The sequence below is a fragment of the Microchirus variegatus genome, assembly GCF_963457635.1.
Source record: "Microchirus variegatus genome assembly, chromosome: 1".
In the NCBI taxonomy this organism is placed as follows: domain Eukaryota; kingdom Metazoa; phylum Chordata; class Actinopteri; order Pleuronectiformes; family Soleidae; genus Microchirus; species Microchirus variegatus.
The window spans coordinates 16,761,681-16,778,200 of NC_139802.1; the positions used below are offsets into that span (position 1 = coordinate 16,761,681).

Consider the following 16,520-nt stretch of genomic DNA (forward strand, 5'->3'; position numbering starts at 1 on the left):
CCGAAATGTGTTTTTGAAGAGATGGAAATTATTATAATTTGTTTTTCAAAGCAGTTGTGAAAGGTGACAGTATGGCAGTAATGGTGAAGCTGAAATGACATACTGTGTGTGTGTGTGTGTGTCGATTATCGATGAGACGGGGATGGAATGGGCAGAGGTGCAAGATGGTGATGAACATGTGACTCTTGATAAACATTTGCAGGTTTTGTAAACAGAGATTACCGTAAGAAGTCGAGTGTTGTTGGTAATAATGTACATTTTAATTTTCTCCCTCTAAAGTTGGGCTTTTTTTTCCTCTTACTGACCAAACTAGAAATCCTTGCTCTAAAGTTAATCACGCACTGTTTTTGAAGCAATTTACTGTGATTCAGTATATTGAACAGGTGATCTGTGTTGCCAAAGCCTGGTCTCTCAGCCACTCATTCTCTTCTGCTGCTTATTCCAGCTAACGTTGTGCAAAAAGGCTGGTACACCCTGGTCAGGCAGCCAACATAAGCTGCTTTCAAACACCAACCGATATCTGGACATGTTCCTGAAATTGTCCGGATTAGCTTTGGACATTTTCGGGAACTTCTCCTGCCAGCTCCTGACTCAAATCTCTGGATAATGTCCGACTGAACCCAAGGTCAGAGCACAACAGAAGGAAGAAGCTCCAGCTCAGGAAGTCTGTGGATGGCTGTGGAGATTCACAATAGGCCGCAGTGTTCATCGCATGTTAACTGCAAACTCTTAAGAGAGTATGGACACAAAGTTCATGTCTTAAAACAGCTATATCCTACAATCAACCTTCAGTCAATACAGAGCCTCCAGTGAACCCAGTTGGACTGTATGAGGAAGCTGGAGTAGTTGGCCTAACCATAATAACTATAGCCTAACCATACTTTTAAAACAAATATTTCACAAAATAACTCCATCCTTCACCTTTCTTGAATATGTTTCATGGCCCTCAGTCAAGTTGCTTCACAGTATACAACATATGAAATATTAGGACTCCTTATCCTTGATAGTCACCCATCTCTTGATAGAAGCCACGGTTATCTGTCACCATAACTGCTGCAGTGTCCTTTTCCTGGACCCCCTTTTTTTATGTTGAGTGAATCCCTTACAGGTAGTCTAATGTGCAGCATCATGGCTGCTCTTCAATCAGCCTAAGATGGCACATGTTGCTCTGCTGGTCATAGATCTCCTCTGGCTGCACTCTGATGCTCCTCCACAGCCTGTGCAATTCTCCGAGGAACGTTGTCTGGCATCGCTGCCGCGGCAGTCACTGAGCTGTCAGTGCAGCAGCAGCAGCATCAGCATCCTTTCTCTTTCCTCTATGAGACTCAACTCCTATTACCTCTAACTGCCTAACATCGCTAACTAGCACTTACTTTGCATCATCTCCCGCACGGTGTCTTATTGAGAAGGTGAAGCACTGACTACTTCCTCGAAAGTCTCCCACTGCACTGAAGCTCAGTCTCTTGCATTAACACAGTCTGCAAAATGAAGAAAGATACATTTAAAAGATGCTTATTGAAGTATAATAGAAAAAAAAACACATCTTGCATGCTATTATGCTATCATTTGCTAGCGAATAGAAATGTGGTCCAATTTTTTTATTTAACACCATAATAGTCAAGAATATTTGGAAGGGAAATAATGTCTGTGCTGAATTCTGGTCTGTTCCAAAACCAACAATTTCACTTCATGCATTTGAATCATTAAAGTTTTATCTGTTCAAGCTGCTCCTATTTTCCCATTTTCAGCTCTGTTATCATTTTCATTTCTGTTTTATTATCACTCAAACCTCGCAGTCCAGAGACATGCAGATCAAAGAGTTAGGTTCATTAGAGATAACAAACTGACCTGAGTTTGTGGATGTTGGTTGGTGACTTGTTCAGGGTGTATCGTACCCTTCAGCCAGTTTCAGCTGGGATTAGTTCTGGGATTAGTGCCAGCTCCCCCACAACCCTCAAAGGATAAGCAGTATAGATGATGCATGGATGGATGGACACGTGGTCCGGTGGTTTATTCAGACGCTAAATGCACCTCCCAACCCTTTTTCCTTTGTTTTTGTTTTATGTGCATCTTTGCTTTACATATAGATAGAGTTCAACACAGTTGTGTAGGGTTTAAACTTACAGTCGTGATGACTGTCTGAAGAGCAAACCTGGAGATAAGAGCGCAATAAATGGTCGCTATGAAATGTCTGGCATAGTTATCAATATATATGTATGCTTCCATATCATACTGGTGTGTACTTTATGTACATCATTTGATTTCATGTTTGAGCAATAGGATCATTCAGGCGCACGCATGTGAGTGTGTGTGTGCGTGCGTGCATTGACTCTGACCAGCAGGAAGCTGTAACCTGCACCATCCACATTCTGTAATCACTGCTGTTTATGACTGCATAAAACAACGCACACGCTCTCCCTCCTTCTATTTCTCCTTCCCTCAGTTTTACACACACACACACACACACACACACACATTTATAGCTGCTGTCTGTCTCACTGGCTGTGTGATTATTGCCGTCTGGGTTGGGGCTCTTATCAGTGCTGTGATGGAAGTGGCTGATGGGGACTCACACATTCACACACACACACACCAACACACCTTTGTCCTTGCCGTCTTTCTCTGTCCCCCCCCTCCCCCCCCTTTTTTTCTTTCTTTTTTTCCTCTCTTTTCCTCTTCTTTCTTTTCCTCCCTCAGCCATTGCTCTGTCCTTCCCCTGGCAGCGCAGCAGCACTGCATCTGTGCTCACCCTGCCGAGCAGTGTGCCAGTTCAGGAGATTGGCGTTAAAGCCAGACATGAGCTCATCGGCCCAGCTGGGCAGACAGCCCATTACAATGCTCAGCAGGGCCCTACCGCAGGGGTGAAAAGAGCTCAATACCTGCTGATTATCAACATCACTGCCTTTTGCTTTTAATCTTTTTCGTCTTCTTCTTCCACAAAACCTTCTCTTTTCATCTACGCCTTTTTGTCTTGTGTCCTCTCCTCATTTGTTGCTCTTGTCTCCGCTGTCTCATTTTCTGTTTCACACATTTTGCTTTGTCCTTTCCCCTCTTTTCTTTTCACTTCTCCACTGGCTTGTCTGTCACTTCCTTGCTCTTAGACCCCGACGGATGCACACAGCCTGTTCTCGTGCAGCTTTTTGTCCGTCTCCAGCATGGACGCAACTTTTCAGTCAGTGCTGAAGAGACAATGACAAGGATGTGTGTAAATGAGTAAAGAGACAGCTCGTGCACCTGTGCGGGCACAGGATGTGACGCAGCACTGCAGCTGGACCAGAGGCATGAGACAGCTAACATGATGAAGCATACTGGATGTTTTTGTTGAGTGCATTTTCCTGTGCTGCAGCTTGACTGTCTGAAGTCTGTTCCTTGGCTCGCCGCGCGACAGCCGATGAAAGCAAACTCTCACTCTCTGTCCTCTCTCTTCCTCCCTCACTCCGTCTCCAGCTTTGTCAGCTGATGAGATTCATTGCGGTTAATTCATGAATCTCATTCAGCCTCGGCATTAAGACCCTGTCATTTCAATCTTTTGTTCTGACATTTGGAATGGCATTCGGTAATAGAGACTCCACACAGAAGTCACGCGGTGTTTCGAGATATTGGTCCGACTGGAAAATGTTATGTTAGAGTCAGAATGGATCGTCGTCATGTGCGAGCGCTTTCATCACACAGAGTCGGTCCCATGACAGGGGCAGCATGTCAGGAGGAATGGTTCGGATAAACAGACATTAGTTTAAAAAAAAATGTTTTACTGCCGTTTGGTGCAGAGCTGCTTATTTCACTTTGGTGCATGGGCCACTGTCATCTTAAAGGTTTGCTCCACCGATATGTCTGTAATTTGGCAGCTCGCGAAAGACCAAGAATGTGTCAACTGAGACATCCAGACCGCTAATCCTCATCGGTCAAGCTCCAAAACCTCTGGACCCTGCATTGACCATAAAAGAAAACTCATTACAGTCTTCCTGTCTTTTGAATGCTGACATCTACACAGTTTGAGTTGTGGATTTAGAAAGTTGAGTCTTGTCAACCTTTGGTTTAAGAAATGGCTCCTTGTTAAGTGTAAACCGGAAGAGAACCTTCTGCAAACTGCTGTTACTGAGTCAAGTCAGCTGAGGCTTTCAAGTGACAGAGAGGAGGTCCAGGGACTGACTGAGCGGAGTAGCACATTTGGGACCTTTTCCCAGCTCTGCCACAAGATGGCGCTGTGAAATAGTCTGTCATTGAGAACCACACAGGCTCATGGTCTCCTCACCCACATCTCAACTAAACTTTAAGCACAGTTGGCTGATAATCTGTGGTTTGCAGGAGATTATCTTTGGTTGTTAAATATTATTTGCTGATTTTTTTTTTTTTTTTTTTCCCACAGCCACAATCGACATCTGAAGTGTGTCTGGTTTACCTATTCAAAATAATATGTTATTCTTTTTTACAGAGACTGCAGTCAACCTAGATCAGTTTTTTTTTGCCAAACTCAAGGTCCAAATGATTTAAACTGACATAAAGTCAAGAAAAGACGGGAAAAAGGACACTTGTAAAACCAATACAGTGCTAAACCTTAGAGTCTAACGGCAGCATTCAGTGAGATATAATGAATAATGTCAGAAACTTGCTGACGAAAAAATGTGCTGTATTTGCACATTTTTATATGTTCAATTGGGTCACGGTTGTTTGTCATTGTCTTTAAAAAGTTGACCCCGATGTAAAAAGTTTGGGAAAAACACTGCCTTAACTCAGTCTTCTGTCTGCATTTGAATTAAAAATAGTGTGTGTTTTTAATAATTCACGAGGTAAAGGACTTGGTGGAGACCCATCGATGGGTTGCAGCAGATTTTGTTATTTTAAACAACATGCATCAATTAAGTTGCATTAGCCATCGCAGAGAAAATAATGTTATATTATGCACACATTGGGTTAGCGGGTCAAGATGGTTTTTCCATCTTAAAAAAGTGCCTCTATGAGAAATTTGGCAAACTATGATCACTATGAAGTAGAGTTTTCATCGAATACACAAGTAGGATAAAAAATGTTTGTAGCGTTTTGACTCAATACAAGACATAAATGTTTTTATTTATGTATTCATTCATTGATAACACAAGACACAACCGCTCCCCCCTTCATCGTCCATCGTCCAGAAGTGACAGTGAGGAAGACGGACAGCAGGTTACGTCAGCTCTGGACAGGTGGACAGATGATTAGCGGAGAATCGCTTTTCCCCTGCGTCACTCAGCATCACATCACCGAGCGAGTGACTCACACACGTCTGAACCAAAACGGTCACAGCAAAAAAAACAAAAAACAACAAACACAAAACCTGTGCTTATATATGAGTTGAGGTGGTGTTTGGGTCAGGGAATGTCCAGGTTTAATGTAAGGATGTTTGTGGCAGGTGAGGCGTAGGTTCTGGTTGCTGTATGTGCGTTTGTGTTCAGACCACAGCTGGGGAGGTTGGGGGGGAGGGGGGGTGTGGGGGGTAGACTAGAGTGCATTTGGTATTCTGCCTGCCCAGTATTTATCTGTCTGTTGGCTGTCTAGTCTGGTCTGGCCTGTTAGTGGTGTCACCCTGCATGCTCCCCGGGGGACTAAATTGATGATCCAGACAGACGGCGCGTGTGTGTGTGTGCGTGCGTGCGTGCATGTGTGTGTGTGTGTGGTGGGTTTTTGTAAAATACATAGAGGCAACAGTAAGAATTGATATGTGGGTGAGAGAGAGAGAGCTGTGTGTGTGTGGGTGTGTGCGTGACCTCACATTAAGACAGAACAAAAACCCACTCCTCAGTGTGTGGATGGATGGATGCCGCAGCATTAGCTGACAAGACATCAGAGCCTGTGTTTGTTGCTTCAGTAAAATTATGACAGCTGCCAGGTGTTTGTAAATTGCGTCAGGGTCACGCATCAATTGTTTTTTTTTGTTTTGTTTTTTCATACCACTTTCAAAAGTGTCGATACACTTATGGAGGGAGCGTGGGATTTATTGGTGGCTGTCAAGGGTTTTTTTTTATTTTTTTTGCATGATTGGATATAAAACTTGGCTGGGTGATGCGACACTTAATATATAACATCTGTTGGAGGCCTTCGCTTCTCCAGTTTACTCATTCTCCTTCACGTTTATTGCCTCTGGTTCCTGGTTGTTTTGACAGTGAAAACGGTCAATTTCCGTCTCTGTCGTATGCACAGATACAATATAACCTTAAGCTGCTTTCAGGAAGCTCTGCAGGCTCACCTGAGGAGTGAGGAAGGTCTGATGTCACTAGCCTGCCTCCTTGGCTGAAAAGGCAGAGAAGCAGCCATGAAAAAGTTTCCTCTTCACCCTCATAGTCCTGACTCAAGGCCACATTATACTTCTCCGACTGCGTATGCGTTATCCGTCTGCGTCACCACGGAGACGCCTCGAGCATTTATACTTCTGCCTCGTGGTGACGGACACTCGCTGCAATTTCCCGCCCGATCAGTAGGGGTCGCTGTGCAAGGTTGTTGTGCTTCTGGCTACAGTGAGCAATGGCGTCCGAGAAAGAAAGAGAGAGAAAGTCTGTTGTTGTTGAAACAGTGGCCGTTTCTCACTTTTCTGTGTGACGGAACGCAGTTTTAAGATAATTTGAGGCGAGAAATTGGCCATTTAGAGTCTAAACATGTGTTGTGTGTGTTAAGATATGACGTATTTATAGTTCGGCAGCGGCGTTATCGGCGGGGATCAGCTCCGCCTCTCTCAGGACGCCCGGAGCGCACTGTGAGCCGGCACAGAGCAGCTTAGCTCGGCCTGTCCTGAGGACCAATCGCAGCTCTTGCCGTCTCCGTTGTCCCTTGACGGAGTGACGGACACTTAAAAAATATTTCGTGCAGACGGAGACTACGCAGAGGCTCTTCGACAGTCTCTGCGTCGACGCAGAGTCTCTACGTAGCCTACGCAGAGCACTAGAAGGCCACATTATACTTCTCCGACTGCGTATGCGTTATCCGTCTGCGTCACCACGGAGACGCCTCGAGCATTTATACTTCTGCGTCGTGGTGACGGACACTCGCTGCAATTTCCCGCCCGATCAGTAGGGGTCGCTGCGCAAGGTTGTTGTGCTTCTGGCTACAGTGAGCAATGGCGTCCGAGAAAGAAAGAGAGAGAAAGACTGTTGTTGTTGAAAAAGTGGCCGTTTCTCACTTTTCTGTGTCACGGAACGCAGTTTTAAGATAATTTGAGGCGAGAAATTGGCCATTTAGAGTCTAAACATGTGCTGTGTGTGTTAAGATATGACGTATTTATAGTTTGGCAGCGGCGTTATCGGCGGGGATCAGCTCCGCCTCTGTCAGGACGCCCGGAGCGCACTGAGAGCCGGCACAGAGCAGCTTAGCTCAGCCTGTCCTGAGGACCAATCGCAGCTCTTGCCGTCTCCGTTGTCCCTTGACGGAGTGACGGACACTTAAAAAATATTTCGTGCAGACGGAGACGACGCAGAGGCTCTTCGACAGTCTCTGCGTCGACGCAGAGTCTCTACGTAGCCTACGCAGAGCACTTTACGCAGAAGTATAAATTGGGCTTTACGCAGAAGTATAAATTGGGCTTCATGCAGACAGACGGTGTGTCACAAAGCTGTGTCTTTCTCGCAGCAGTGTCGCTGTCACTCGCTGGAGAAGCTCAGTTCTTTTGGGGCTTTTCCATGATACAGTTCTAACACTACTCGGCTCGATTCGAGATCCTGGTACCTGGAGCTTTTTTTCAAGCGTGCTGAGCCGATATTATGTAAATGTGACGTCAACAGACTGCCGGCCACCGATTGGTCACAGAGTGTCATCACTGGTAGAGTCATGAGTGCGACGTCTGACACAAGAATCAAACCCGCCATTTATTTAAAAAACGAGCAAACATGGCTGCTGTCCACAAAAAAAACACCACTTGGACCTGTTGAGGTGCAGATGTTCCTGTGTTTGGCTGACGAGAGGATCCAGAGAGCTGGACGTCGCATATAGGGTATAAAGTATGTAGGGTCTAGTCGAGTAGAGGTAGAACTGTATAATGGAAAAGCAGCAAAAGCTAACATGGTTCTCTTGAATGACGACCAAGGCACTCATCGATCACCTCACAAGTTCCCTAGTCCCATAGATTGAGAACCTGCTGGTTGGGATCGGCATTCAGAGAATCTCTGCAATTTGAGCAGCAAAGATTATATGTAGGTCCTGCTTTAACTGTGAGCGTCTGTATGTGTGTGATTTGGATGTGAGAGTTGTACAGTAAAAATGAGGAGGTGGTATAGTGTATGTGTGTGTGTGTGTGTGTGTGTCGCGGTGAGGGTGGGGTGCTGCGGGTGTCTAGCTGCAGCACGTGCCGCAGAACCATAGGACAAGGAAGGGGTTACCTCAAGGTTAGCCAATTCAAAGAAGCATCTATAGAGGCTGCAGTCACCTTACTCAAAGTGCTCTCTGCACACCAGACCAATCACTCCCCTTCCTCTCACCCTCCCTCATTGTCAGCCAGGCCCTCTGCTAGACATCTGAGTGAGGTCACCCCCCATTCAACCCACTCATGTGTGTCTACTCCCTGCAGCACACACACACAGGTTTGCACAGCTATTCTTCTTGGGACACTGCATGGACATCCAGTCATCCAGTCAGCTGAAACATAAGCAGCCTCAGCATCATCCCAAACCTGTGCCTAATCCTAACCTTAACAAAAACACTGTTCAAATATTAGCCAGTTCTTCAGAAAATGAGACTCTGCCTTATTAGGACTTGCTCTCTTTTAGGACTACTGGTCCTGACAAGGTCAATGTTTATGCCACAAAAGGTCTTAGAGTGCACACACGCACACATACTCAACCCCTGCCCCATTCAAAGTCCATTGCGGCCTTCAAGTCCTCTTCATGCAGCTCCACTTCCCACGTCTAAATAGTGCACACACGGGTGCTTTTGCTGTGACATAAGTGACTAATAATAATGTGAACCTCACAATGCGAGTTTTCTTTCATGTTTTAGCTTCATTTTGCATGGCAACACCAATGGATTAAATAAATCAAACACATACTTAATGAGCTGATGTGCTCTCAGAACTCATCTTAATATATATTTTTTTGGTAATCAAAGCAAAGACCCCAGACTTAAAAACAGATGCAACACTCTGATATGTATGAATAGTCTCGTGGTGGTGGTGGCGGCGGCACAATAGCCAATTAATATATTCTCTGGCTAATACATGCAAGGCGCTTCATGAATATTAACCAGGGACAGCAGACAGCATTTAAACAGTAGCCTCTGCAGAAAAAAAGTCGTCTTTTACTCATTCAAACACCTTCATCGTGTTTTATTCGGCTTTCTCATTTTAGCCGTTTGAAGAAAAACATAAATTAAACAAATAAGTTTCACAAAAACATTGAAACAAAGGGGGGTGTAAATGTTTGTGTGCACCATTTATTGGGGGTTGACACAGACAGACAAGTCTTATCATACGTTCAAATGTTTGAAACGGTGCATTCTCAGTGACAGGGGTGTGTTCCTCTGCTGCTGTAGCTCAGGACATTTTCCATTTAGCTGAATATGTTTTCCTTTTTGGACCATTTTCGTTTTAAACCCAAGAGATGGCTGTGCATGAAAATCCCTGTAGATCTGTTGTTTGTGAAATACTCAGACCAGCCCGTCTTGCATCAACGAGCACACCATGTTCAAACTAAGTCATTTAAATCAGCTTGTTTCCTCTGATGTTCAGTTTGAACTTCAGCCGGTCATCTCGACGAGGTCTTTGTGCTTGAAGACATAAAGCTGCTAAGGTCTCAAAACATACAGTACACGAAGAACCCAAAAACAAAATATGTATATGTCCGGACAGTATATCAGGCATCTAAAATATACTTTAGATTGACCACAGGTGTAAATGTGAGAGTGAATGGTTGTTCGTCTGTGTGTGATTGCCCTGCGATGGACTGGTGACCTGTCCCCTGCAACCCTCATTCATTCATTCATTCATCTTATATCCTCCATATGAGGGTTGCAGGGGCGCTGGTGCCAATCCCAGCTGACATAGAGCGAAAAAGCAGGACAGGTCAGCCTCAGACGAGATCAGGCATGCTCACAACAATTCATGCAGAGGATAAAGAGGCAGACAGTAGCTCAGCAGTAGAGCGAGTTGCCTTTCAACTTGAAAGTTGTGGGTTAGATTCCCAATGGTGTGTCCTCCGGCAACACCCCAACGTCCCTCCCGATATGGCTGTGCCTGGGTATGAGTGATGGAAAAATGCAGTGCACCATTGTCACTTATGTTTCAACCTCATATTGACATACATGTCCTGTATACAATTGCAGTATTATGTACATATTTACCTACAGGTTCCAAATTTACAAGCTGTTTTGTAATGCCCTGACTTAAATGTCCATGTAAAGTTCCCTGTTGTTTCTTTACATGGAGGTGTCAGTCTACATGCACTGATTAAGGTGTTTTTTGTTGGTTTCTTTTTGGAAGGGGGGGGGGGGTAAATGTTTGAAGTCAGGAGTTGAGACATTTCTGTCTGATCCTGATGGCAGCACCCTCCCCTGTCTGGCCCCTCCCCCCGCGAGCCCTCTGGTTGGACAGAGCGGCTGTCAGTCAGTGGCGCGGGGCGGAGCTTGAGCGCGCTGTGTCTGCTGTGCTCCGGTGGAGGAAAGACAGCTGCTTGCGGCGGCGGAGGAAGAAGGGAAAGGAAGGAAGGAACGTAGAGAGACCTACGCTATGCGTTAGACTCGGGCAATGGCTTGTCCTCAGACTTTTTGTTAATTCGCTCGCCCCGCCGTCCCGAGAGGAACATGGCGTGAGGAAAACCGTGGAAAATAAGTGCGAAAGTGTCGGGAGTTCTTCGTCGTGGCGGACTCTGCTGCCACTGCCTGGAAGTTTTGTGTGTGTGTGAGCCTGTGCGAGTGTGTGTGCGCTTTCTGCTCTCCCCCGTCGGGGGGCCCCGACGGTGGCGGCGGCTCTCTCCCCGGAGCGGTGTCCCGGTCTGCCCAGCCCCATGCAAAACCTAACGGCCCCAGGCGGCCCCGGCAACTCCAATGTCACCTGCTCCTGCAACTGCACCGCTTCCCAGCCACAGGGAATGGAGATATGTGAGTACCGCTTTCCTCCTGACCTGAAAGACCTACCGCGAGACTGTGCTGCCTAATCCGCTGTGTGCGCACTGTAACAGTGCAGCAGCGCAAGGACGACAAGTCACACTTGGCCGTTCGTTTAAGACGGTACTTCACTTTGCCATCGGCCGGTTCCGTTACAGCGAGTACGGTCTTGGTTGGGGGGGACTTAACATTATGTCCACGCTAGAAACTTTACAGTGGCCCCAGTCCAGCAGGACCGTCCCAAACCTTTTTGGGGCTTCAAGCAGAACTTGATTTGATCCTCCTTTTCACCATCACCATCGGCGTGAGGTCATTCTCACACTGTAAGACAGCAGGAATTAATCGAACAAATAACTAGCATTCAAATTACAATCTGTGCATTTTAACTATGTCATCACTTTGATTCCTTGGTGCATGGCATCCTAAGTTTTCTATATGAATAACTTTGTCAACATTCAGTGTCAGCACTATGACATTTAATTGTTCACTCCTTAAAAACTAAACTAATGCTTCTGCAGTCTCGCTGCAGTGTCTGGTAACTCGAAGTTCAACAAGCGATATTTATTGGCAATAATTGATCATGTCCGTATCACAAACTGTACATCACGGTTTCCACTAGGGCTGCAACGATTATTTATCGATTACTCAATGAATAATCAACTAGTTTGACAATCAATCAATTGCTTTGAGTGTTTTCTTTCATAGTTAAAACAAGCGTTCTGATTTTTCAGTTTCTTAAATATGTATATATTCTGGTTTCTTTGCTCCATGTAACAAAGAAATCATTCAAACTGAATCATTTTTGGTTTGTGGACCAAACAAGACTTTTGAGATCATCATTGTTTCCAGATTTGGGAGTTACAGATCAACATTATCCAACATTTTATGGACCTAACAAGTTGCAGCCCTAGTTTCCACCAAGTGCTTCAGTTTAGTTCAGCTCGCTACGGCACAGCTTGGTATGGTAAAACCTGATCTAGCTCGTGTTTCAACCACAGCTTGTGTAGGCCGGATGGTGATAGCTGCATCAACCGCGTAAACAGCAAAACCGTAAACACACATCACTGTAACAATGGCGCGTTCTGTGTTTTTTTTTAGTTTTTTTTTACAGGGTTTCTGTTGTGGCCTAACCGTGACAATTCACTGTCGACCAATCAGCAGACAGCAGTGTGTCTAGCTCCACCTTGTAGGTGCTGTACGACACTGGTACATACCCCAATAAAAAAGAGGGAATTTTACTTTGGTGCTCTTCAATATGTCATGCCTTTGACAGTTCTGAACTGAACTGTACCAGTTGGTGGAAGAGGAGGTTATGATTACTGCGGACAGAATGTAATGTTTAAAAAATGCTTTTGTTGGATATGTGTTCTTGGAGGCCTCTCTGTGGCCACAGGGGCCCGAAGCAGCCGTTTATTTTACTAATAAATGCGTTGGGTCAGCTCTGCCTCAGTGTACTTATGATCTTTTGTGTTGCCTTTATCAGGCAGTCTTTATGGTATTGTTGAACTCAAGTAGTCATGAATATTGCATGATTATACTGCAGCAACAACAGTCAGAATTAAAATGTGTCGTGTTGTTTCAGCAGTAGCACTGTTCACACTTATAGATTCAGCTTTTTCAGTTTCACATGTTTACAAAAGCTCTCTCACAAGAACGCTCTTGCTCGAAAGCTATTTCTGTTCACTCTTTAGTTTGCTGCTTCACTTTTTTTACTGGATGTATTCTGCTATAGGGTTTGGTTTCATACAAACACCTTGTGATTTAGCCCTATATAAATAGGCCTGCTGGGGCTGAGCACATGCTCTGAGGGATCACCACAGAGGGTTAAATAGTTTGCCTGTCAGCACAGACAGGAAACGCTGGAATGGTATGTTATGTCTGTCTGCCTTGTGAGCAGCCCAGAGAGAAACTATCATTATCAGCTCTGCCCCTAATGCCGCCGCCTGCTAGATCCACTGCAGACGTTTCCACTTTATGACTGAGGCAGAGCAGGCAGAGAAAGCAGACAGTTAGAGAGGCAGAGGAAGCTGCCAGACGCACATTTATACAGTATGCATTTAGTCTGACTGATCTTCAGACAGACTCATGAAGACAAATAAACAGGGAACAGGCATGTAGCAGACATTCACACCATCGGCTACATTCCCAATCAGACAGCCGGAGAACTACCGACGGGATAAGATCAGTGGCACGCTGGCAGACAGACATATTGACAGGGAGACATGCAGACACACAGACATGCTACAGACTTACGGACAGAGTTACAGTGATGTGTAATTTCCATTGGGGCCGAGGCCAGGCCTGGGCAACGTGAGGTGAACGCAGGATATTAGATTTAGATTTGGCAGCAGAGTGTGGTTGCACTGACGCCACAATGTAACCAAGAAGTGAGTGTATGTGTTTGTCTGGCCGGCGCACTTGTGTTCCACCATTCATTTTCTGTGGCATCTTTCGTATTGCCAGCCAGGAAAAAAACACATCATCAGGCAGAAACTGGTGCATCCACACAGGCACAGTGAGACAGCAGAGAGAGCCTAACTCAATAACCAAGCAGAACTGCCTCAAGACTCACACAATGAGCAGACATGCAGTGCTGCAAAAAATAACTGTCGATTGATACGTGCAGTGTTTAACTACAAGATAAACTGTGTCGAGGGTTTATGCCAGCATCTGTGTTTGCTACTTTGGCCTGGTATTTCCAGTGCTTCAGAAGGTCTATCTACTTGGGCGCGCGGGGGGGGGGGTGCTCCATTCACAAGTGGTCTGAAATAACCGTGCCCTACTGTAGTGACCGTCTGGTTTGAAAAGAGCTCTTGTATGTCGGCTGTGTTGTCATGCAAACTCGGCAGGGCTGAATAACGTAAGCCCGGCATGCTTTGATGATTTCTCTGCCTGAAGAAAAGAGCTACAGGAGCGGGAGGTCTCGCTGATGTGTTCTCTCATTATTCAGACAAGGAGGAAAATTGAAAGGGACTACAAACATAGAGTGAACACAGTGCAAACAGTGTGTCACGACCAGGAACCCAACCTCAGCCTACCCACTGGGATTCACATGTAGGAGGTGAACAACAGAGATCTTGAACAAGTGTTAGTCTTGGACTGTTGCTTTGCTTGGATTCATTGTGTAATGCAGTTACCTTATATTGTGAGTGTTGTATTATTGTAGTGCTGAGTTCAAACGCAGTCTTGTGTTTGGTGTGTGTTCTTTAGCTTTAATGTGAGCCCCACTGGTGTTTTTCACCCTCTGCACACATTTTACTACCCTTCTTAAACCAGTGGGGAAATGCAATATGTCAAATGCATGGAAATAGACATTTATTTTCAATCAAAATCAGATGGACTTAGACGGGTGATTTTTAGGCTTTTTTGTCCGACTTAAAAATGTCTCTCTTGGCTGCAAGAACTTCATTAACAATGCTGCCAAGTGCCAGTCAAATAAGAGCCAAGGTGAGAAAAGTATACGTGTTTTAATTAATTATTCTTCAGTTTTAGCATTTTAACATGTTTGTCAAAGAGATGAAAACGATGGCTGTGTTTTTTGTTTTTTTTAAAACTGGTAGCTCAGTGAGTTTGGTAGATTAGAATTAGAGCACGTCGTCTTTCAAATTGAAGGTTGTGGGTATGATTCCCAGCTCTTTGTGAATGGCAAGACTGTTGTTAGCGCTTGAGTTCATCAAGACTAGAAAAGTACTATATAAATCAATACAGACCATTTCAAAGTGATTGGACTTGTTGACCTACTCATCATTCTGCCCATATTTTTAATTTTTTAGTATTTAAGCTAGGGTCAGTAATGAGTTTTTAAACCCTTTTGTTATCTATTTTTATATTTGATGAAATCTTTTTCAGGTCCTGACAGCAAACAATGAATAACATTGTCTGAAAAAGTTGTTGTCTGCAGTCCTTGCAGTGCTGTGATTGCCTGTTTGTGTTCGCCCTGGCCGTGCTCTCCAGAGTTTCGAGTGTTGTTGGGGAGCAAAGCCTTGACGAGAGCGGGAGGGATTGGGTGTGTCAGTTGCAGTGTAGCCTGCTTTTACTAGATTTTTTAGACCTGCTTTAAGTGAATTCCTCACACAGCTTCATGCAATATGGAACACACTCGTATAGCAATCATTTTATATCAGGTACAGAATTCATCCTTTACTTGAATCATTGTGTTTGTTTTGCATGCTTTTACTGCTGTGTTCCTCCAAGAGAAAGTTTTAAGATGTTGGGTTAATGCATGTCTGGGATACTATCCGTTCCGGATGTTTCTGGTACTTACGTAAAACTATAGCTGAAAGGAATAATAATTACACTCCATACAAAACACAGCCATGGAGATTTCCCCGAAAACCACATACATGGGCTTTCCTCTTTTCCTGAGAACTTGTCCATGTGTCAGAGACTTGAGTGTCTGTCTGCGTGGATGTGTGTGTAACAGTTATCAGCGGCCAGCCAGCCAGACGGATGCAAACAGCCTGATCTGTAATCCTGTGTATGAGTGGTGTTAGTGTGTAGGTGGCAGCGGGGGTCATCTGTCAACTACCTCAAGCCAAACATGCACACAGCCACTTGTTGACTCTCAGACGCACTCACAAAGACGCACACATAGGCCCACACATTTACACCTATATATATGTATGCACACATACACACACACACACAGACACTCAGGCTCAGCCAATATTTACCCTGCAGTCGCTAGCCAGACTTTCAACCCAATCTCTCACTAAGCTCTTTGTTGTTTGCTGTTTTTTTAGCCTCTGCTTTTGTTTGTTGGGGAGGGGGGGGGTATTTTTGTAATTTGTTTAGTTTCTAATGTACTGTCATGATGATTAAATTCTAATAATGAGCCATGGGTCACACAAAAAGACTTCAAACTCAAAGTCTGAATAGAAAGTTTGGGACCCTGGGGAAGGGGTGTGTTATATATATATATATGATTGCAATATATATATATATATATATATATATATATATATATATATTGCAATCATCGCTCCTGTAATTAATTTCACTGGGAATTTCTGCACTTTAGTGTCTCTCAGTGGACCCTTATTTAGTCTGCCACCTTTGGTTTCAGCAGTGAACAGTGGTGCTTTACTCACGGAGGTTAAGAAAGAGCTTCTTGTTTAATTTAAGGGGCTGATGTCAGAGGGGTCCCCATTCCCAGACCCTGTTCTTACACCGTGGATCTGACCTGCCAGTGCACTCTACAGATTCAGGTGACTGGACCACACTAAAGAAGGAAATCTTTATTCTGGGACAGAGCATGTTGGAAAAATCCATACCTTTAAGTCATTTGCAGAAAACATTGGTTTTTGCTATTAAGTCCAGCATCATTATCGTAGCTGTGCTTTACTCACCTTAGTTTTTCTAGTTAATTCAGTTTGTCCCCTCTGGCTTTAATATACAGTACTGTGCAAAAGTCTTAGGGTTTTGCTGTTTTTATGTCTTGCAAATTCTTGGCGTTTGGATTGGAA

The 16,520-nt window shown here is 44.6% G+C and overlaps 1 protein-coding gene across 2 annotated transcripts in view; it reads left to right on the forward strand.

Moving 5' to 3' along the window:
• Nucleotides 1-16,520, forward strand: part of LOC310935495 (low-density lipoprotein receptor class A domain-containing protein 4-like) — a gene marked incomplete at both ends in the record, with an annotated part of 130,902 nt that overhangs the window by 83,660 nt on the left and 30,722 nt on the right. The window contains one exon of one of the 2 annotated variants that reach the window (XM_083899416.1): nt 10,956-11,049. The exons of the other annotated variant lie outside the window; for it this stretch is intronic. Coding sequence (XP_083755542.1) covers nt 10,956-11,049 — 94 coding nt within the window. Of the gene's footprint in view, nt 1-10,955; nt 11,050-16,520 lie in introns of those variants that run through there. 2 annotated transcript variants of the gene reach the window in all.